Source organism: Impatiens glandulifera, chromosome 1, assembly GCF_907164915.1.
Source record: "Impatiens glandulifera chromosome 1, dImpGla2.1, whole genome shotgun sequence".
In the NCBI taxonomy this organism is placed as follows: Eukaryota; Viridiplantae; Streptophyta; class Magnoliopsida; order Ericales; family Balsaminaceae; genus Impatiens; species Impatiens glandulifera.
In genome coordinates, this window is record NC_061862.1 from 40,992,988 (window position 1) to 41,015,328 (window position 22,341).

General features: G+C 33.6%; 2 protein-coding genes across 3 annotated transcripts; one reads left to right on the plus strand and one right to left on the minus strand.

Moving 5' to 3' along the window:
- Positions 1 to 5,783: 5,783 nt before the first annotated feature.
- LOC124921847 (uncharacterized protein At3g49140) lies at positions 5,784 to 8,190 on the plus strand. Its single transcript, XM_047462546.1, has 10 exons — positions 5,784 to 5,921; positions 6,010 to 6,112; positions 6,205 to 6,269; positions 6,615 to 6,737; positions 6,810 to 6,917; positions 7,076 to 7,235; positions 7,306 to 7,409; positions 7,535 to 7,684; positions 7,760 to 7,855; positions 7,925 to 8,190. The coding sequence occupies exons 1-10, from the start codon at positions 5,787 to 5,789 to the stop codon at positions 8,009 to 8,011; spliced, it is 1,131 nt and encodes a 376-aa protein (XP_047318502.1). The 5' UTR covers positions 5,784 to 5,786; the 3' UTR covers positions 8,012 to 8,190.
- Positions 8,191 to 8,534: 344 nt separating this feature from the next.
- Positions 8,535 to 10,060, minus strand: LOC124920881 (protein-S-isoprenylcysteine O-methyltransferase B-like). Of its 2 annotated transcripts, none has more exons than XM_047461457.1 (3): positions 9,697 to 10,060; positions 9,397 to 9,478; positions 8,535 to 9,276 (listed from the first exon to the last, which is right to left on the minus strand). In XM_047461457.1, exons 1-3 carry the CDS (start codon positions 9,700 to 9,702, stop codon positions 8,690 to 8,692), a joined length of 675 nt encoding a protein of 224 aa, XP_047317413.1. In that variant the 5' UTR covers positions 9,703 to 10,060; the 3' UTR covers positions 8,535 to 8,689. The 2 variants fall into 2 exon arrangements, with proteins under 2 accessions (XP_047317413.1, XP_047317414.1); XM_047461458.1 differs by having other exon boundaries at positions 9,397 to 9,558; positions 9,697 to 10,059.
- Positions 10,061 to 22,341: the final 12,281 nt, after the last annotated feature.

A 22,341-nucleotide genomic window follows, 5' to 3' on the forward strand; every position in this document is an offset into this window, starting at 1 on the left:
TACACGAGAGTATGAGTTTATGTGCTCGATATTTAGAAGATTACGAGTCAATAGAGACATCAATACATCCAACTTCAATATTTTCTATATTCTTGGCAATGGAAAATTTATCGGTTGCAACACTTTACACATATGAACCGGGTGATTGAGAGTATATATGCTCATGTACATATTTTAAAAAAATTGTCTCAAAGTCGAATAATATTACAAGTAAGAGTTGATAAGATGATTAGTAAACTAAGTGTGAATTTTGTAATTAATTAATTATAATTGATTTTCATTATATGCAGCGAATTCACGCAAGAGTTGATCGATACAGGGAGACTCAATCTTTCTAATCTTGAACGCGGTAAACTTTACATAAGTTTTTTCAAGACGAAAGTGGGGAAATTAAATGATAATCAGATCGAACATTAAGTCTAAAGATTTGGAGTGTCCCGACAATTTATGATAAGAAGTATATAACTCTTGTAAAATAAACGGGTATAAGTTCAACACTGAGAATCATGACGAAGGATTAACCACGCAAAATAGTGGTGTCTTAGTAATTGGCAACAATGAGGCCGAAATGATAAATTACTATGGAGTACTCACATATATCATAAAAGTATAATATTTTGGTGGTAACCGAGTAATTTTTTTCAAGTGTAGATGGTTTGATGTACATTTCAAGGACTGTGGTATAAAAGTAGATAAATATGAGTTTGTAAGTGTTAATGTGAATAGACATTGAGAACTCAGATTCATGATCCGTTTATAATTGCAAATCAACAACAATAAGTGTTTTACGCTACGGATATGTCATCTAAATCTGAATGGAAAATTGTCACAAAAATAAATCTCTGTTATTCGAGCATTTAAGGTTAATTTAGGTCAAATAGAATAGGATCACCTCTATAAAATTTTAACTTTATTTTTCTTGCAGATATCATGGCACCTAAGGGACGGGATACACGATCAGCTCTATCGAGATAGATAGACGATCTTCGAGCTTGTATAAATGATGTACAATCTGATGATCATATGAGCTATATGGGATCACTTTCGGAAATTGAGGGACTGGATGATTCCACCATTCTCGAGGCGTTTGTCACCCTAAAGGAGGATTCCTCCATACTCGAGATTGTAGGTAATTAATTACAACTTATATGTGATATTTAAATGATTATACAAATTTTAACAAATGTCTTTTCACTATTATTTTGTAGGGTCTTCATCGAGGAGGAGAGGACGGGAGAAGAACAAAAACACAGTTCTCATGAAACTGCCAACTGGGCAGAAGATGAGTTTAGAATTTAGAGAGGTGGATGGAAAGCCCACATGCGATAACTCCATCTACTGGTTCGGTATATTGGTACCATCGTCCGTAATCCCATGGTGGTGCCACATCGTCTAAGAAATTGGTCTGATCTGTCACATGCTCAGTTAGACCATATATGGTGGTCCATCTCTAGGAGTTTGATATTTTTAACGTGTTATCTTATAATTTGAAGTTTTCCTAATCTTAAAATATGTTATTATTTTTCACGATCCTTTCGAGTCATCACCCAATCACATTGACATATATAGAGATAGGGCGATGTCAAGTGTGAAGAAAGCATGGGATATGTGGAGATATACGAACAAGGGGGACTACATCCAACCACATAATGACGACGAGAAGGCAATTAGAATAAATCCTCCTCGTGAATTCAACTACGAGAATTAGAATTATCTCCTTGACCATCACTATTTCATGATTGAATTTAAGGTATAATAGTCATTTTAATTCATTATATGTTTAATTGACCATTAACTAACAACTATAACTATCTTATGCATAAAAAAGTACGACGAATGTCGACACCATATCGAAATTCGTATACACCCACCACACCATCAACAAACCATTTTCGCTAGTGGAGCGACATATGGTAAGTTTTAGTAAGAGTATAAAATTTTCATAATATCTAACAGATGGTGTGTATGTTATTTGTACATGAGAGGGAGATTGGACACGCCCTTAATTATGCATACTTCTTTCTATAGAGTATACTAGGAGAGCGACCATCGAGGATCCGACTCTCGTGCCTTCTCCGCATATTCTGCAGACTGTCGTAAGTTCTAATCATTTCTATCGTTTTAATTTGCATGTCTAAGTATAAAACTACTAATAGTGTTGTAAGTTATTGCAGAATGTGATGCGTGAGCGATTAGAAGAAAACCCTGATATGTCGTTGTTTGATGTGTTTGAGGCTGCTTTGGGACCACATGGACATGGGAGGGTGACCGAGATGGGATAGGGAGTACGTCCAACGCACTTTAGAGCAGATCAACGGGGAAGTTCTTCCTCAAGCATCAACAACTCACGTGTGTCTCAACGTCAATAGACGGAAGTGCTGATCGAGGAGAACAGGAACATGCAAAAACGGATGGAGCAGCAGAGACGTGAAATGGCGCAATATGGACGTGAAATTGAAGAGATGTGTGCGATGATGCATACACAACAAGAGGCTATATAGACGATTATGTCTAGGATGCCCCCTCCTCCCCCCGATCAGTAGTGATTGACATACGATTTGAAATTTTTGTATTAATACGATTTGAGATTTTTATTGAAACTTGGAATTGATTTTTATTTATGAATGAATTTTTTTTCTAATAGTAGTACAACAACATATGAAACAGGTTTAATAAAATTTTTAAAAAATGCCATAAACCCGAGAGCAAGCATTATCAACGACAGAGTTAGGGAAGCGTCGACGTTGATAAAGAACAATATTAATTTCAGCGTTATGTGAATTTCGACCTTAATAAGAGAACCAGAAATATTACAAAAACTCGAGAGCAAGCATTATTAACGTCGACGTTAAGGGAGTGCCGACGTTGATAAAGAACAATATTACGTCAGCGTTTAGGGAGTGTCGACGTTAAAAGAGAACAACATTAACATCGGCGTTAGGGAAGTGTCGACGTTAATAAAGAACAATAGTAATGTCGACGTTAAGGGAGCGCCAACGTTGATAATGAACAATATTAATGTTGGTGTTAATATTAACGTCGGCGTTAGGGGAATGCCAACGTTAATAAGAGAATAATAATATTCCAAAAATCCGAGAACAAGGATTATCAACGTTGGTGTTAGGGGAATATCGCCGTTGATAATAACCATTATCTTTTAACGACGACGTACGACAACTTTGTTCACTAACACTAATAATTATTAACGACGGCAATATGACTTTTAACACTAATAATTATTAGCGACGGTATTATGACTTTTAACGGCGGTTTATGTCGATGTATTTTTTACCCGTGCTTTCTCTTCATCTTTTGTCTTTTCGCATCATTTTTTGAAGGACTTGCTTGTTTTAGGGTTTAGGTGCCCTGATGCATTTAGGCCCCATTTGACTTGACGTTCACTTTTTTTCAATTTAAAAAATAAAAAATAATTTATTTAAAAGATAATTTATTTTGAATCTATTTTAATTTGTTTAGATTAATTGTGATAGATTAAAATGAGCCCAAATTTAAATTATAAATCGGGTGTAAACTGTAGGTGACTAGTTTGATTTTTTTTTAAATTTATGTGTTAGGTTAAAAGAATAAAATAAAATTTAGATGTGTAATTTTTTGTAAAACAAATTTTTTTATGAAAAACTTTGTATGTTATATTTATTAAATATTTTGAAAGATAATGGATATATTGATATATTATATATTGTGATTTAAATTTTTATTGAAATTTTAATTTTAATTATTTTAGTGTTTGGGAAATAGTTGGTGTAGAAACTAGAAAGGTTTGTTGAAGAGTAACCAGTCATGTTGGATTATTTGTAATTTTTCTGAGTTTTTTTTTAAATATTTTATTTAATATAAAAAGTAAGTTATTTTAATTTTAAATTTGTTGAATTATTTTAATGTCTATATTTAAAATTTATAATATTAAATAAAATATTTTAATAATTAAATTGATAAATTGAATAATTAAAAACTATATATTATTGATGAGTTTTAATAATAATAATAAAATAGAATAAAATGAGATTATTTTTGTTAATATTAATATTTATTATATGTATATATAATGTAATTTAATTATTTATCAATAAAAAAAGATTAAAAAACTTTTTTAGTCAATTTGAAGTGGGATTAAGATGATTTCAATTGTGCTTGACTTAAAGGTCTTAGTCATTAATTACATAATCAAAAGCTTGTTTGATCTTCAATTAATTGAAAAAAATATATATAATGATTTATTTGGATAAAATACCAAACATATCTAAGTCTTGTTTGGTGTGGATTAATTGAGATTGGTTTCAAATAAACTCATTCTCTAATCAACTATTTACTATATTATCCTTTATTCTATATATTCTTAATGTTGTCATTATAAATTAATCTCTAGTTATTTAATGTACAATCTAATATCAATCTATATCATTTTACTCAAATAACTCATATTTAATAATTCAAACAGAAAAAGTAATTAGAAATAACACAAATAAGAGTCCTAACAAGACTTTGATTATTAAAATAACTCAAATCAAATAAAAACCAATTTTAAAAATTTATAGTCAAATTTAAGTAAAAATAAACAACTAAATATGACATAAAAACAAAAAATATATAAATTCATGAAAAAAAAAGACAAATTAAAATAGACCATGAAACCAAGAGAGACCAATGTTGATTTTCTGAGAAGGTTTGAGTGTGAACATTCTGTCCTGACCCAAAAAATAATGAACTGTCTGAGCGGGCGAAGTCACAATACACTTTCGTATAGACTCAAAGCGATACTGACCTACAAATTGTTCGTCTCAAGTGAATTAACACACAAAAACAAAACGAATTAAAATATATTTATTTCATTATTTTTGGTGTTAACAAATAAAAGGTTAAATAAACTATTAAAAAAAAGGAAGCAATCACAAAAAAAAAATCAAAGAGCAATAACCTAAACTAAGGGCTCATTTGATTAAGTGGTATTTTGGATTTTTACTGATTTTTATCTCAAAACTCAACCATTATTTCAAAATTTTAATAACTCTTTTTATTTATTTAAATCCCAAAAATATCTTTCATTTAATTATATAAAATTAATTTATCTTTAACCATAAAATACTGATTTTTAAAAATTTAATCAAACATGGGTTTTTAAGAAAAAACCTTAATAACCAAAGATCAATCGAAGTACTAAAAACAGAAATAGATATATTTAAAATTTGAATATTTTAGTTGAAAATTGAACTATTCAAAAATATTAAATAATCAACATCAAACAAACTCCAAGGCAACAGGAAAAGCAGTTGCCGCAATTTGTACAGTAAAATCAGGTGGAATCTCGGGGAAGAGAGAAAGAATGATAATGACTGAAAGAGACCTCCACTCAAACTCTCAAACTAAGCACAGCCCGACGCGTGTACATAATGGGTCTCTGTGTCTGGCCAATCCCAGCTCAGTTCCATTGATACCTTTCTTCAATCTCAAGAACATAACAAGGAGCTAAAAGGAATCATATTCATATTCATCTACATATATATTCTCCTTCTTTTCATTTTCATTTTCATATTCAGGGTCTAATAATCTTCATCAAATGGAAAGCATTGGTTGCTGTTCAACATCATATGGAAATGGAACCACTGTCAGTTGGTTAACATCACATTTCAAGTATCAGAAGCTTCTTCATCATTCTAGAATAAGGTAAAACAGATAATAGATATAGAAAATTCCAAACATTTCAGTGCCTATTACTAAGGATTCTGCTCTTTTTATACAGTTATAACAGGCACTCAAATAGGTTGCCTATGACACGAGATATCTGTTTATCAAAGGTTTCGGTTTCTAGAGATTCTTTTCATCCACTTGAAGAGGTAAAAGTTTGCAAAAGATTACATGACAGCAAATTAACTTCAGCTGAAATGGCTAAGACTGTTGTTGAGGTGCTGTTTTTTCTTGAGTAGATGTCATTTTTTTTCCATTATCATATCATTATGTGGAATTATTGAGCTTGTTTTGGGATTTTGATAGGCTAATAGCAGCTCGATTTTGATATTTCCTTCCACTGTTCACTCTGAACCACATGATTATATCTCATGGGCTGAATTCCAATATTTTGTTGATAAATATGGAAGTATGTTTTCCTTGTTTTCTTACACACCCTTATTATGTTTATGATTAGAGATTCTTCTGAATTCTGTCTAATGTTAATTCTTTTGCTTTCAGATATATTTTTCGAGATTTTCGATGATGAAAATATCTTGCATGACATTTTAGCTTGTAACCCTGTGGTAAGGGATTCTTTTTTATAAAGGTAAAAGTATTATTTACACAAAAAGAAGGCGACAATCATGCCAAAAAATCGATTAAAGACTCTCAACTTGAAATATTCTCTTCCTTTTAAAATGTAAGACAGTCCTTTAATTTAACCTTAGTCAAAGTTTTTCCTACGTTGTTCTGTTTCCATCAACCCCATATAATCCACCAAATGGCAAACAAGATTGTTTTAATTCATTTTTTGAACATGAGCACTTTTAGTTTCTTCAGAGTTTGAAGAACAATTGCCAGAATTATGTGATAATATTTTCAATCTGGCTGTTCATGTAATAATCATGGATTAAATGTTTTGTTTCCAGAATGCTTTAATCGGCATGGATATGAAAATATATGAGAACAAAAGAATGCATACTGCTGAGTATACTAATTTAGGGTCAGACTCTTCTTGGGATGATATTCATTTTGATGAGGATTATTTTGAGGTGAGGACTTACTCCCCACACCTATTTTATTTTTCAGTTGGAATTTATCACTCTACACATTATCTCCGACAGGCTCGTCATCGTTCCGATATTTTCAAAGATTTTGGCCAATGGGGGATGCCTGTGGACATCACCTTGAATGAGATTCATCCCATTTACTTTGCCAAATGCTTAACAAAGGTGCTTTCTTCTGTCTGTTACATTTTTTTCTTTTCTTTTTATGCTGCCAATGAAGTTTGTAGAATGTCTGATGACTATGAATTCAATAAAAGTTGAAAATGTCATACTTATTTGGACTTAAAACCATATTAAATATTGATGATGCTCTCCCCATTTAGTCTATTGATGTGGAGTATACTCGAAAGATCAAGAATCCATCGAATGGCGTTTCTATCATAGGATATCTCAAACCTGTCACTATCGAGGCCGAAGAGGTACTATATCTACGAAAAGTTGTGAAAGATGATCCAGACCCGAACTTATCTGATATTATTACAGGTTATTACCGTTTAAGCATTTTCAACTCATTTATGTGGTGAGATTTGCTCATGGTTGTTTTATTGTCTAGAGAAGGATCCATCCAAGTTTATAAGGGAGGATAAAAAGTGTCCTTCGGTTTGGTATAGATTGAAGATTCTGAAATTAGAGGTGTTCTCTGTATATGGTGTTCAGGCAAGTCACTTAAATCACTCTTTATTAGATAGGGATAGTTGGATATACATGAGATCACTTTTGAAAATAGATATTACAAAATTATATTCTTCGGAATCTTTAACTTACAGTAACTCGTTTTGCAGTCAACAGTTAGCATGGAAGATTTTGAAGGGGCCGAGGCTGATGTTCTTGTGCATTCGGCTTTGAAAATAGTCAAGAACTATAATGAAAGAGGGTCTATGTGCAATTTTGCTCTTGCAGCCTTCTGCAAAAAGAGGGGGTTAAGTGTTGAGGTAGAAATTGCAATTTTTTGCTTCTGTTTTATGGCCACTCATTAATTTCAATTTTCGCTTGAAACTTCTTTATAGGGAGCTAGTCTGATCGGAGTAGATAGTCTTGGTGTTGATGTTAGGGTTTCTTACGGGGTAGAAGTCCAAACTCATCGATTTGCATTCAAAGACCGGGTAAGCATCAAAATTGACCGAACTTGCAATTCAGGCTCCATGTTTAACATTATTGTCTTGATGACGCAGGCCAGGAATGAGGCTGCGGCTGAGAGACAAATTCGGCAACTATTGTTATCACCTGCTTGTATGAAACTATATGCAGACGAGGTTTAAGCCACCTGTCATCGACTCATTTCACGAAATTGTGTCCAAAACAATAAAATTTTGATTGAAGATGGTGCCTTTTATTACTTTGCTCAGTTTTGTAGTGTTTATTAGTATCCAGTTTTGTATGTAAACAGGAAAACAACTTTGCAATTCTCATTGGCATCTCATGTAAATAATTTGTTACATGTCTTGTATACTTAGAAGATTCCAAATTTCCAATAAATTACAATTTTTACCAGCCTACAACAAAACTTACTTACAAGATTCATCATAAAGAGGCATGAATTCTTGGAAACACGCTTTTGGTGAGATTCGGTTCGGCAGTGGATCCAAATATAGAAATTGAACGTAATATGACCCTGATTTAGAAATGTATTGATCATCTGGATACTGAAGAACCATGATACGAGGAGGAATGGAATCTGAACCCTAAATAGGCACAGATGTTTGTGAACCATGAAACAGATTTCTCTAATTTTAAAAAGATATTTTGCTGTCATAAAAATATTGTATTCATAAGCCTCAATTCAATCATTCGTTCATTAACATTATGTAAAATGCTTACATCTAACAAAAGGTGGCTAAATACTATCAGAAGAAAGAGCACTTTTAAGATAATTCAGCAAAGACTAAACAGAGAAAAGAAGATAATAATAATTTCAAATATAAACCTGAAACTATTTCTCACTTCACAAATGGAATCCCAGAAGGAACAGTATCAGCATACTCAACATATTCCTGCCCAAAAAACTGCCTGAGGAAATGCTCTTCGTAAGGTATCCGCTTTGCAAAAAAATTCCAAACCACAACCGCAAATGCCAGAGTTGAGATTGGACTACACATCATTACCTGTGTTCCAACTGACCAAACGAGGAAACCAGAATACCCAGGATGACGAACGAAACTGTAAATACCGTGAGTGATAAATTCATGACGACGGTCATGTTGGACTCTAATGAGATGGGTGAAGGACCGACCAGCTGTCAGAATTGCCAACTTTCTTATGATTTCCCCTATAATAACCATTACAAGTCCCAAATAGCTGATCCACCAGTTATCCTTCAATCCAGGGAGAAAGGAGAGCTCAAGAAAGTATTCCACCAAAGAGAACAGCATCGCCATAAGGTATTGTTTGCTTATCAAAAGAGAACTGAGAGTTACATTTGATCTACCATGGATCTTGACTGCCAGGATATACTCTGAAATATGGAAGAAGAAGATTGCCCCAAACATTTGAGACAACTGTATTGCAGCTGTATCACTGAGGATTTCTGTCATTTTGTCGCCAGATAAAAGAAAGAAAATCTCTCACGGATCAATTGAACAAGCTACTACTACTGTATGCCAATTTTAGTGAAGAAGAAATCACAGCCTTATTTCAGAGTTCAGACCTGATGAAACAGTCAGTCTCCACATTTCCAAAACTGAAGCATAGACCAGTAGAGGCCATTGATAGTTCTTCAAGAATGGCATCTGATGTGGAAGGAAACACAATTTCAATCAGAAGATAAATTTGCCTCTACACCTCCAAGATAGCAGCAACAAATTTATAACTGTAAGCATAAACAGGGCATCAAAGTAAATAGTGAAATAAGACATATTGCATCATTTGCATGGCAAGGTCTAATATAATGGATGATTTCAAAGAGAAAATGTAAGATGATACCATAAATCATTATAATGGAGCTTACATTCATCTCGAGCACATAGGGTCTGGGGTGTGAGAGGGAGATGATTGGAAACCCTAGAATCGAATAGATTAAGACACAAATGCAATAGAAAATCCAGAAGCACAAAATCTTTCCGATATTTGAATTAAAGCCTAAGATAGTATAGAAACAGGGGCATCATCAATGGGTAATAATTGAAATAAGAGCATGCATATCATCATCATATAAGAATTAACAAGTTTAATCAAACAAGAATTATAACAATCCTTTAGAAATGTATAAAGAACACCATAAATGTCATTGAGATGAAATCACTTCTTCGTCATCCTCTCTATGTAATATTGATTTTGCGAGGTAAATAGAACAAAATGATGAGTGAGAGACAAAAATGGTACCTGGAGGTTGGACGCGAAAAGAAGAGAGACGCGAATCTGAAGAAAGAAAGAAAAGAAAAGAAAAGAAAAGAAAAAAGAGGAAGAAGGGTGATTAGGGCTAATGGGCCGTGTGGTGATGATGGGTCTGCCGGCAAGTTTGGCCTATTTTTTAAAATTAATTATTTTTTTATAATTTTAAATTTATTAGTTTATAACTAATTTTAATTTCACAATTTTATAATGATTGTACAGAAAAAAAATTAATTTGTATTTATAAATTCAAAGAAATTATTATTTATTTAATAATAATGTATAATTAAAAAATAAAATAAGTCTTATTATTTAAAATAAAATTTTAATTTTAAAAGTTTATAACTGAAAACAATTTTAAGTAACTTATAGATAATTGATTTACTTCAATCAAATTTCCAATATATATATATATATATATATATATATATATATATATATATTAAACATAAAAAATAAAATAATTAAAATTAAATAAAAGATTAACTTATATAATATAATTTAAAATAAAATACACTATATAAGCATTTTAAAAATAGATTAGCACGACACGAATGAGCTAAAAAACGCTCACTACAAAGGCAATATCTGGAAGCCAACAACGCTTACTAAAAAAAGTCAATATCTATAAGTCAACAATACTCACTACTCTCACTAAAAATAGCATTTATATGATATTTTTAAGGGCAATTTATAAATTGGCTAACAACGCTCACTACAAAGACAATATATGAACGTGTATGACACAAGTACAAGAGTCACCCCACGAGTCTTTAATATATGTCTTTATTAATTGGGGTATTATTTGTGTTGTTTTCAAGTTTGTGAAGCTAGTCTATGGAGTGTCTGTTAGAGTATAATATAATATATTTGTAAGATATTATCACAATATTATAAATTGTGATAATATTAATATTATATTATTTAATTTCCTATGTTAATTATAATGTCTATATAATAGACATAATCTATGTAACAATGAATAACAATTCAATACAATCTTTCTCTCTTTAGTCTATCATGGTATCAGAGCTTTGTTATCGGTCTTGAGTCAATCAAGTGATAGTCTTTCGCTGCCTCCATCAATGGTTACCTTAGCCATTGATGGAGGGCTCTAATCATTTATTATTAATAATATTTTTTGTCGGTGATCTTAAGTAGCTTATCTGGGGTTTTGAATTTCATTTGAGTGGATTTTTTTCGTCTAGGTTAGGGATTTTGGTAGCTTGGTGGAAATGAGTTATTGGTTGTTTTGTTCTTAAGTAAAAAGGGTAACTTGGACGGATCGAATGTTGATTTGGTTGAGTTAGTTGGTTTAGAATAATGTTGATTTTATTATTAGTCTTGGAGGAGAGGAAATCAGAAGTGAGTTTTTGAAGCTTGGTTTGATTGGTCTTTGTTTGATTGGTTTTGGTTTTGTTTTTTGTTGTTGAGAATAGGGAGTTGAATTTGGTTTGGGTATTCCCTAAGTTTGTAAAGTTTAGTTTGATTGGTTTTGGTTTGGTTTAGTTGTTGTGGGTTGTTGATTTCAGTTTGGTTTTTTGGAGGAGTTTGTGAAACTTGGTTTGATTAGTTTTGGTTTGATTGTTAATTTTGGTTGGTCTGAATCAAAAAGAACTATTTTTTTGGTGAATAGTCAATGGATTGGGTAAAAGAGATAAAGAATATAAGAAGATTAAGAATGATGCGTAACTTCTTATTGTTCGCGCTTTCATTTTTGACCATCAAACTCTTAATTTTTATTTTTGTTACATCATGAGTTTGAGTGGGGATGTTAGAGTATAATATAATATATTTATAAGATATTATCACAATATTATAAAATGTGATAATATTAATATTATATTATTTAGTTTCCTTATATGTCAATTATAATGTCTATATAATAGACATAATCTATGTAACCATGAATAACAATTCAATACAATCTTTCTCTCTTTAGTCTAATAGTGTCGACATACTTACATCCAAGCATGCATGTTTCTTTTAAAATGTCCATAGTGTACTTTCTTTGGGATAAAGAAATCACTTTATTTGATCATGCAACTTCCACTCCTAGGAAGAACTTGAGAGGTCTCAGATCTTTGGTGTTGAATCGGTTTTAAATGAATTCTTTCAAGTTTGGAATCTCTACTTAATCATCACCGGTTAAAATAATGTCAGCAACGTAGACAATGAGGATTGTGGTCCTTTAATTGGAACAATCCTGACAAACATAGTGCGATCGACTTGACATTGAGAGAAGTCGTTCTCAATGATAGAGATTGAAAATTTTTCGAACCATGCTCTTGGTGATTGTTTTAGGTCATAGAGAGACTTGTGGAGGCGACAAACTTTGTTTGGTGAAGCATTAATATCGGGAGCCACGTTCATATAGACTACTTGTATAAGGTCCCCATTTAAGAAGGCATTTTTTACGTCAAGTTTGTGAAGATTTCAATCTTTATTAGCCATAAGGGATAGGAGTATTTGAATGGTGTTTCACAACATTTACAAAAGTTTCTAAGTAACTATCCCATATGATTAGGAAAAACCTTTGACAATAAGGCGGATTTTGTAACTTTCAACAAATCTGTCAGAGTTGTGCTTTGTCTTGAAGATCCATTTACACCCGATAGATTTCTTCATTTTGAGAAGCTCATAAAGTGACCACATATTGTTCTTTTCAAGTACAATAATCTCTTCGTTAACGATACGTTTCCATTATAGTTGTTTGAGAGCTTCATGAATGGAAATATGTATTGTGAGGTTGTCGTAGTGAGCGATACATTCCCTGTGTGACTCCAAAAGACATTTGTATGAAATAAATTTCGAGATTGGATGATTTGTACATGATCTAACATATTTTCTGAGAGAAATGGGTAAATCAATAGAAGAACTATCATAATTAACTATCGTACCTGAAATTTTATTGGACTCGGGTCTGAGGAGAATTCAAAGATGGGTGCAAGTTGTGTTTTTCGTTGAACGTATACTTTCAGCTCCTTTTTGGATGATGGTGGTGTGATTGTGGGTTCGGACGGTGGTGGTGTGATTGTGAGTTTGAACAGTGGTGGTGTGATTGTGGGTTCGAACGGTGGTGGTGTGATTGTGGGTTCCACTTTTAAGAAGAACTTGAGAGGTCTCAGATCTTTGGTGTTAAATCGGTTTAAAATGAATTATTTCAAGTTTTGAATCTCTACTTAATCATCACCGGTTAAAATAATGTCAGCAACGTAGACAATGAGGATTGTGGTCCTTTAATTGGAGCAATCCTGACAAACATAGTGCGATCGACTTGACATTGAGAGAAGTCGTTCTCAATGATAGAGATTGAGAACTTTTCGAACCATGCTCTTGGTGATTGTTTTAGGTCATAGAGAGACTTGTGGAGGCGACAAACTTTGTTTGGTGAAGCATTAATATCGGGAGCCACGTTCATATAGACTACTTGTATAAGGTCCTCATTTAAGAAGGCATTTTTTACGTCAAGTTTGTGAAGATTCCAATCTTTATTAGCCATAAGGGATAGGAGTATTTGAATGGTGTTTCACAACATGTACACAAGTTTCTAAGTAACTATCCCATATGATTAGGAAAAACCTTTGACAACAAGGCGGGTTTTGTAACTTTCAACTAATCCGTTAGAGTTTTGCTTTGTCTTGAAGATCCATTTACATCCGATAGATTTCTTCATTTTGAGAAGCTCATAAAGTGACCACATATGGTTCTTTTCAAGTACAATAATCTCTTCGTTAACGATACGTTTCCATTATAGTTGTTTGAGAGCTTCATGAATGGAAATATGTATTGTGAGGTTGTCGTAGTGAGCGATACATTCCCGATGTGACTCCAAAAGACATCTGTATGAAATAAATTTCGAGATTGGATGATTTGTACATGATCTAACATATTTTCTGAGAGAAATGGGTAAATCAATAGAAGAACTATCATAATTAACTATCGTTCCTAAAATTTTTGTTGGACTCGGGTCTGAGGAGGATTCAAAGATGGGTGCAAGTTGTGTTTTTTTTTCGAACGTATACTTTCAGCTCCTTTTTGGATGATGGTGGTGTGATTGTGGGTTTGGACGGTGGTGGTGTGATGATGAGTTCGGACAGTGGTGGTGTGATTGTGGGTTTGAACGGTGGTGGTGTGATTATGGGTTTGGGTACGGATTTATGTATAAGTACTAGGAGGGTTGATATCTTCTAAAGAACCATTGTGTTAAAGCTTATTAAGATTCTCTCCCTCAACACGGTGGTGAAAAGGTTGATCTTCGAAGAATGAGACAACTATGGAATAAATTGTATTTGTAGAGTAGGAGCAATAATACGTGTAACCTTTTTGGTTTGGTGAATATTCGAGAAAGATGCATTTAGTGGCACAAGGGTCCAACTTTTTTCGGTTTTGGTTATGAATGTGAACCAAGGAAGAGCATCCAAAGACCTTGGAGGGAACGTCTTTAGATGCAATTTTTGAGTCGAGAAAGGTTTTAAGGAGGGTTTCGATTGAGCTTTGAAATTTGAGAATGTGTGAAAGTTGAGAAACTATATATATATATATAATTAAAGTTGAACCTACTAAATTAAATAATTAAAATAAATTAAAAATTAACTTGAATAAAAATAAATTAAAATTAAATACAATGTATAAATTTAAAAATTAGATTACCACGACACAAATGGGTCTATGGGTCGTGATATTTTAAACAAGTCAATGCACGACACGACATGCATGAGACGAGTTTCGACACTACAAATTTAACATGAATTATCCTAACACGATAAAAGAGCTAGAAAAAGTAAAAGTTGAGATACCAACAACTTGAAATATTGACCTAATGATTTCAAAGTCATCTATCGTGTCCAATAAGAGATGCATCTTCAAGGTGCTCGGTGGATTGTGTCGAGGAAATGAGGAAACCTATGAGCCAAAAGTGATCGCCATCAAACCTTACCATCGTGACAATCCTCTACTAGCATCTATGGTGTAGCACAAACTTTATTACCTACAAGAATTTCTAGAAAAGATGGGCAAGTCAAGCGTGATACGTAAGTCTCTGTCATCATGCCTTTAGAAGATAGGGTAAAAAAATATTAAGTCGAGCATATAGACTCGGTTTCAAGTGATGAACTAGTCAAAATTCTTGATGGATTCTTCATCATAGAACAATTTTAAAAGATTGAAATTTATGAGTCATCCAACTCATTTTCAACCATGACTACCAACAATGATCAAATGATTAACTCACCTCTTAATGATAGATTTGAGAAACAATATCTTTTATTAACTGTGAGAATAGAGGTGGACAATGGATTGGGTCAACACAATTCAATACTATATTTGTATGAAACAAAACAACATGATACTATCTCACTTAGGTCGTGAGTTGGACACCACACAATCACAAATTGTTACAATCATGAGTCGACATGACATAAACACAAGCACAACACATATGTGTTAGTTTTTTGTTTCCTTAGTCCATGAGGAAAAGCCCAGCAAATAGGCCCATTTTGGGACCCACTTAATTCACTTATTTGGGAGCAATATAAAAGGGGAGAAAGCTTCTTTTACAAGAAATAAGAGCAAAAGAAAGAGAGAGAAAATCAAGAAAGAAAAGAGGAAAAAACTTCAAGTTCCAGCAGCCTTAGTGTTTTGATGATCGCCGGAGTTTGCACCGTTGGATCGTCCTAATTTTTGGACAGCAGCTTCACAACTTCTGGACCAACATTCTGGATGGTGGAGATCAGATTCTGAGGTCTGGTGGTCGGGGTTTCATTTCCGGAACAGTAGAAGTTATTTTTGGTGATATTCTTCCTTTCTTGTTCTTTGATTGTTTCTATATCCTTGATGTGCATGTTTCCAATGGTATTATGAATTTGTATGCCTCTAGTATTGTCTAGAGAAGACTTTTGTATTGCTCTCTTTCTGGTGATAGTGGATTTTAAGCGGCACTAGGAGTCTTGTGGTTTTTACCCATTGAGGGGTTTTCCACGCTAAAATTCTGTGTTGTTTGTGTGTGCTTGTTTGGTGTGTTACTCACTGTTTTAGGACTGTGTTTATTGCATTTTGCATACCTATTTGTTAGCTTCCTCATAGGTTAAACGGTTTGGGAAAGTGTTGTCAAACGAAGGATAAATTATGCATTTGTTGTTTACCGTTGTGGTGCATTTCCATCAAAGTGGTATCAGAGCCTTAGTTGCTTATTTGTGAATTGAACTGTTTGAATGATGGAAACTAATACAAGTAGGATGATTAATTTGAATGGTTCTAATTATCATGTTTGGAAGGAAAAAATGGAAGATCTCTTATATGTGAAAGATTATTACTTACCTGTTTTTGCTACTGATAAACCTGAGAATAAAACTGATGCAGAATGGACTATTTTGCATAGACAGGTTTGTGGATATATTCGGCAATGGGTGGAGGATAATGTGTTGAATCATATTATTGGGGAGACACATACTCGTACTTTGTGGAACAAGCTTGAACAGTTGTATGCTCGGAAGACTGGGAACAATAAACTGTTCTTGATTAAGCAATTGATTAAGTTATAGTACAAAGATGGCACTCCTATTACAGATCACTTAAATGCATTTCAGGGCATTCTGAATCAACTTTCAGGAATGGGTATCAAGTTTGATGATGAGATTCAAGGTCTATGGCTATTTGGTACATTACCGGATTCTTGGGAGACTTTTAGGGCATCCTTGTCCAACTCTGCACCGGATGGTATTATCACCATGGAATTGGCTAAGGGCAGTGTTATGAATGAAGAGATGAGAAGAAAGTCATAGGATTCCTCTTCACAATAAGATGTCTTGGTCTTTGAAAAGTGGGGGAGAAGTCAGAGTAGAGGGTCGGGTAACAAAGGAAATCGGCGTGGTACTAGCAGCTCCGATAAAAGGAAGTATGCTAATATTGAGTGTTACTATTGTGGTAAAAATGGGCACACGGTAAAGTTCTGCAGACAGGCAAAGAAAGAGAACAAGAAGAAAAACTACAACAACCAAAACAACAATCAAAGGAAAGATGACGATGGAAGTGACAAGGTTGAAGTGAATACTATCGCTAATGATTTCTTTGTTTGTTGTGATGATAATTTGGTGAACTTTCCACATGATGAGGCGAGTTGGGTTATTGACAGTGGAGCTTCATGTCATGTTACATCACGAAGATATTTTTATTCATCTTACACTCCAGGTGATTTTGGGGATGTCAAGATGGGTAATAGTGGGCTATAAAAGGTTGTTGGCATTGGAGAAGTCTGTTTGAAATTTAATACTGGGATGGAGTTGGTTTTACAAAATGTAAAACATGTCCCGGATATGAGATTAAATTTGATTTTTACAGGTTTACTTGATGATGATGGATACAACAACTACTTTGGTAATGGTTTGTGGAAACTCACTCGTGGTTCTTTGATCGTGGCAAGAGGTAAAAGGTGCTCAAAGTTGTATGTGGTACAACCGAAGATCTCCAAGAGCATTGTTAATGTTGTGGAGAATGCTGACATGACTGAGATATGGCATAAGAGACTTGGTCATATGAGTGAAAAGGGCATGGCTTTGTTGTCAAAGAAGGAAGTGTTATCAGGTGTAAATGTTCTCATTGTCTTGAAGGTAAACAAAACAGAGTTTCCTTCAAGAGTCATCCTCCCTACAGAAGAGAGAACATACTTGATCTTGTTCATTCCGATGTTTGTGGTCCTATGAAGACAAAAACACTTGGTGTTTGCTCATATTTTGTCACATTTATTGATGATCACTCCCGGAAGGTATGGCTTTATACTTTGAAGTCTAAAGATCAAGTTTTAGATGTGTTTAAGTAGTTTCATGTCTCAATTGAGAGAGAGACTGGAAAAAAGCTCAAGTGTATTCGGACAGACAATGGAGGTGAATACATTGGGCCATTTGATGCTTACTGTAGAGAGCATGGTATTCGGCATCAAAAGACTCCTCCAAAGACACCGCGGTTGAATGGCTTAGCAGAGCGGATGAACAGAACATTGGTTGAGAGAGTCAGATGTTTGCTTTCACATTCAGGGTTGCCGCGTTCCTTTTGGGGTGAAGCGTTGAACACAGCGGTACATGTTATTAATCTAACCCCTTGTGTTCCTTTGCAGTTTGATGTTCCTAACAGGGTTTGGAGCAGCAAAGACGTTTCTTACAGTCACTTGCGAGTCTTTGGATGCAAGGCATTTGTGCATATTCCCAAAGATGAAAGGTCAAAGCTTGATGTGAAGTCTAAGCTTTGCACGTTCCTCGGCTATGGCGATGATGAGTTTGGATACAGGCTTTATGATCAAGTTTAGAAAAATCTTGTTCGAAGTCGGGATGTTGTGTTTATTGAAGATCAAATTTTGAAGGATGTCGAGAAGATAGAGACAGTTCCTCGACATAGTGATGATCTTATTGATTTGGGTCTAGTTCCTCTACAACATGTTGACACACAGGTTGAAGATGATGTTCCTATTTATGACCATGGTGCTGATGATGTTGATGCTCAAGAGCAAGATGTAGATGAAGTTGTTCATCTAGAGTTACCAGTTCTAGACATGCCACCATGTGTTCCACTCAGACGGTTTACGAGAGATCGTCATCCTTCTGTACGTTATTCTGCAAATGAGTATGTTCTTCTCACTGATGAGGGGGAGCCGGAGTGTTATGCAGAAGCTATAGAAGATAAGTACAAGAAAGAATGGGTTGAAGCTATGCAAGATGAGATGGATTCCTTGTATAAGAACAATACTTATGAGTTGGTGAAGTTGCCTAAAGGCAAGAGAGCATTGAAGAACAAGTGGGTTTATAAGGTGAAGACTGATGAGTTCACCTCACAACCCAGATACAAAGCTAGATTGGTGGTCAAAGGATTCAGCCAGAAAAAAGGTATTGATTTCGATGAGATTTTCTCTCCGGTTGTGAAGATGGGTTATATTCGGGTGGTTCTCGGTTTAGCGGTCAGTCTTGATCTTGAGGTTGAGCATATGGATGTCAAGACTGTTTTCCTTCACGGTGAATTGGATAAAGAAATCTATATGGAGCGGCCTGAAGGGTTTCAGGTAGAAGGTAAAGAAGACTATGTGTGTAGACTTCAGAAAAGTCTATATGGGCTGAAACAGGCACCGAGACAGTGGTATAAGAAGTTTGAGTCTATTATGGGGGAGCAAGGCTACCGAAAGACTACTTCAGATCATTGTATTTTCTTTCAGAGGTTTGGTGATGATGATTTCATCATTTTATTGCTTTATGTTTATGACATGCTTATCGTTGGCAAGAATGTAGGAAGAATTGCTAAGTTGAAACAGCAGTTGAGCAAGTCTTTTGCAATGAAAGACTTGGGGCTAGTGAAACAGATTCTTGGGGTACGGATCACTCGAGATAGAGCTGCCAAGAAGTTTCACATGTCACAAGAGCGATACATTGAGAAGGTGTTTTGCAGGTTCAACATGGACAAAGTTAAAGTGGTTAGTTCTCCTCTTACTACCAACTTTAAGCTAACAGGTAAAGATTGTCCTACTTCAAAGGAGGATATTGAAGATATGGATAAGGTTCCATATGCCTCAGCAGTTGGTAGCTTGATGTATGTTATGGTGTGTACAAGGCCGGATTTAGCTCATGCAGTTGGTGTTGTTAATCGGATTCTGTCAAATCCTAGTAGGAAGCATTGGGAAGCAATTAAATAAATTCTCAGATATCTGCGCGATACTTCCAAATTGGGTATCACATTTGGAAATGAAAAGCTGGTGCTTATGGGATACACAGATTCTGATATGGCTGGAAATAAGGATAACATAAAATCCACTTCTGGATATTTGATGACATTTGCAGGGGGAGCTGTTTCATGGCAATCATGATTGCAAAAGTGTGTGGCCTTATCGACAACAGAGGCTGAGTATATGGCAGCAACGGAAGCTTGCAAAGAACTATTGTGGTTGAAAAGATTTCTGCAGGAGCTTGGCTTCAAGCAACAGCGCTACGTGGTTCTTTGTGATAATCAAAGTGCAATACACCTTGCTAAGAATTCCATGTTTCATAAGAGAACGAAACATATTGATGTGCGGTATCATTAGATTGGAGAATCTCTTGAAGATGGGTTGTTTGAACTTAATAAAGTTCACACTGATGATAATGGTTCTGATATGTTGACAAAGGCATTGGAAAGGGAAAAGTTGAAGGTGTGTTGTTCGATCGCCGGGATGACAAACTCTTCCTCATAGTCAGGAAAAAGGGGAGATTTGTTGGGTTTTTTGTTTCCTTAGTCCATGAGGAAAAGCCCAGCAAATAGGCCCATTTTGGGCCCCACTTAATTCACTTATTTGGGAGCAATATAAAAGGGAAGAAGTTTCTTTTTCAAGAAATAAGAGCAAAAGAAAGAGGGAGAAAATCAAGAAAGAAAAGAGGGAAAAACTTCAAGTTCCAGCAGCCCTAGTGTTTTGATGATCGCCGGAGTTTACACCGTTGGATCCTCCTAATTTTTGGACAGTAGCTTCAAAACTTTTTGGCCAACATTCTGGACGGTGGAGATCGGATTCTGAGGTCTGGAGGTCGGGGTTTCATTGTCGGAACAGTAGCAGTTATTTTTGGTGATATTCTTCCTTTCTTGTTCTTTGATTGTTTCTATATCCTTGATGTGCATGTTTCCAAGGGTATTATGAATTTGTATGCCTCTAGTATTGTCTAGAGAAGACTTTTGTATTGCTCTCTTGCTGGTGATAGTGGATTTTAAGCGGCACTAGGTGTTCCGTGGTTTTTACCCATTGAGGGGTTTTCCACGCTAAAATTCTGTGTTGTTTGTGTGTGCTTGTTTGGTGTGTTACTCACTGTTTTAGGACTGTGTTGATTGTATTTTGCATACCTATTTATTAGCTTCCTCATAGGTTTAAACGGTTTGGGAAAGTGTTGTCAAACAAATGATAAATTTCGCATTTGTTGTTTACCGTTGTGGTGCATTTCCATCGAAATGCACAACACAATCACGTATTTGCACACAAATAGACACACGAGCACATCCATTCATTTTTTATACATCTTTCTCATTTCTTTTCCCAAACTACATTTACATTACAATTTACAAATACACACGTTCTCTCTAAATAATGACATGATAATGCTAATTTATTTTATTTAAAAAAATATTAATGTAGATTAATGAGTAATATTTAACAATTTTACTATTTTACTAGCTATAAATTATTTGAATTTTATACAATTTTACACAAATAAACTAAATTTATATTTATAAATTTAAATAAAATTATTAATTATTTTCATTAAATACACTCCTATAATTAATTTTGTATCTATACTATTTTTTAGTGTTATTTATTTATTATTATATTTTAGATTAATTTTATATTTAATTATATATATATATAACATATAATTAATATTTTATTTTAAAAATAAACTCTCACCATATTTTTAGATAGACTTCTTTAAATTATATGAATTTACAAATTTAAAATAACTCTCAATTTTAACTCTCTTACAAAATAAAAACATAAATATAACTCATTAAATTATATTTTAAAATCTTATCTCATATAATTTCATAATTGAACAAAATATTTAACTTTAAAAAAAAAAATATTTTTAAGAAATTTTTTATTGACCATTTGCTCCATCACTTAACCTCAAATTCTATAAAGTGGTTTTCAGTGGACTGGTTATTGATGATATTGATAAACCAATTACTTTGAATCCTAAAATTGCTCTGATTCTTTAGCATGCCATGAGATAAATAACATCAATTTGTCTTCTTTTACTGGTGCAAATTATATACCGACATTTTTAGTGGTATTTGTTGACATATTTAAATATATGCCTAGATATGATGATGATTATTTGAGACTAAATCATTTACATGTATGATTGATCATCATTCACTTTAACTTTTCATCATATTTAAAGATTGTTTAATGTGGATTATTTGAAATTATTTTCAAATCAATTTTTGTCTATCAATTACCACTTCCATCTCATCATTTAATTTTTTTTTTTTATAATATTAAGAACATTTCTTTTATCATTTTTTTTCTAAATAATCAAATAAGCCTTTTTAATTTGTAAAAGTTTTCTTCTAAATAAAAAACATATTATTTTAAAATAAACCTACATTAAAAAAGCTCTAGATTTGATTAACCTCTCATTATTAGTCAATCAACTAGAGCTAATATTAATAAGAATGTTAATTTCAATCCTCTTACAGTGCCTTCAATATGTATATGTATAGTGTATATTTGTATTTCATTTTTCATTTTATATCTTAAAATAAA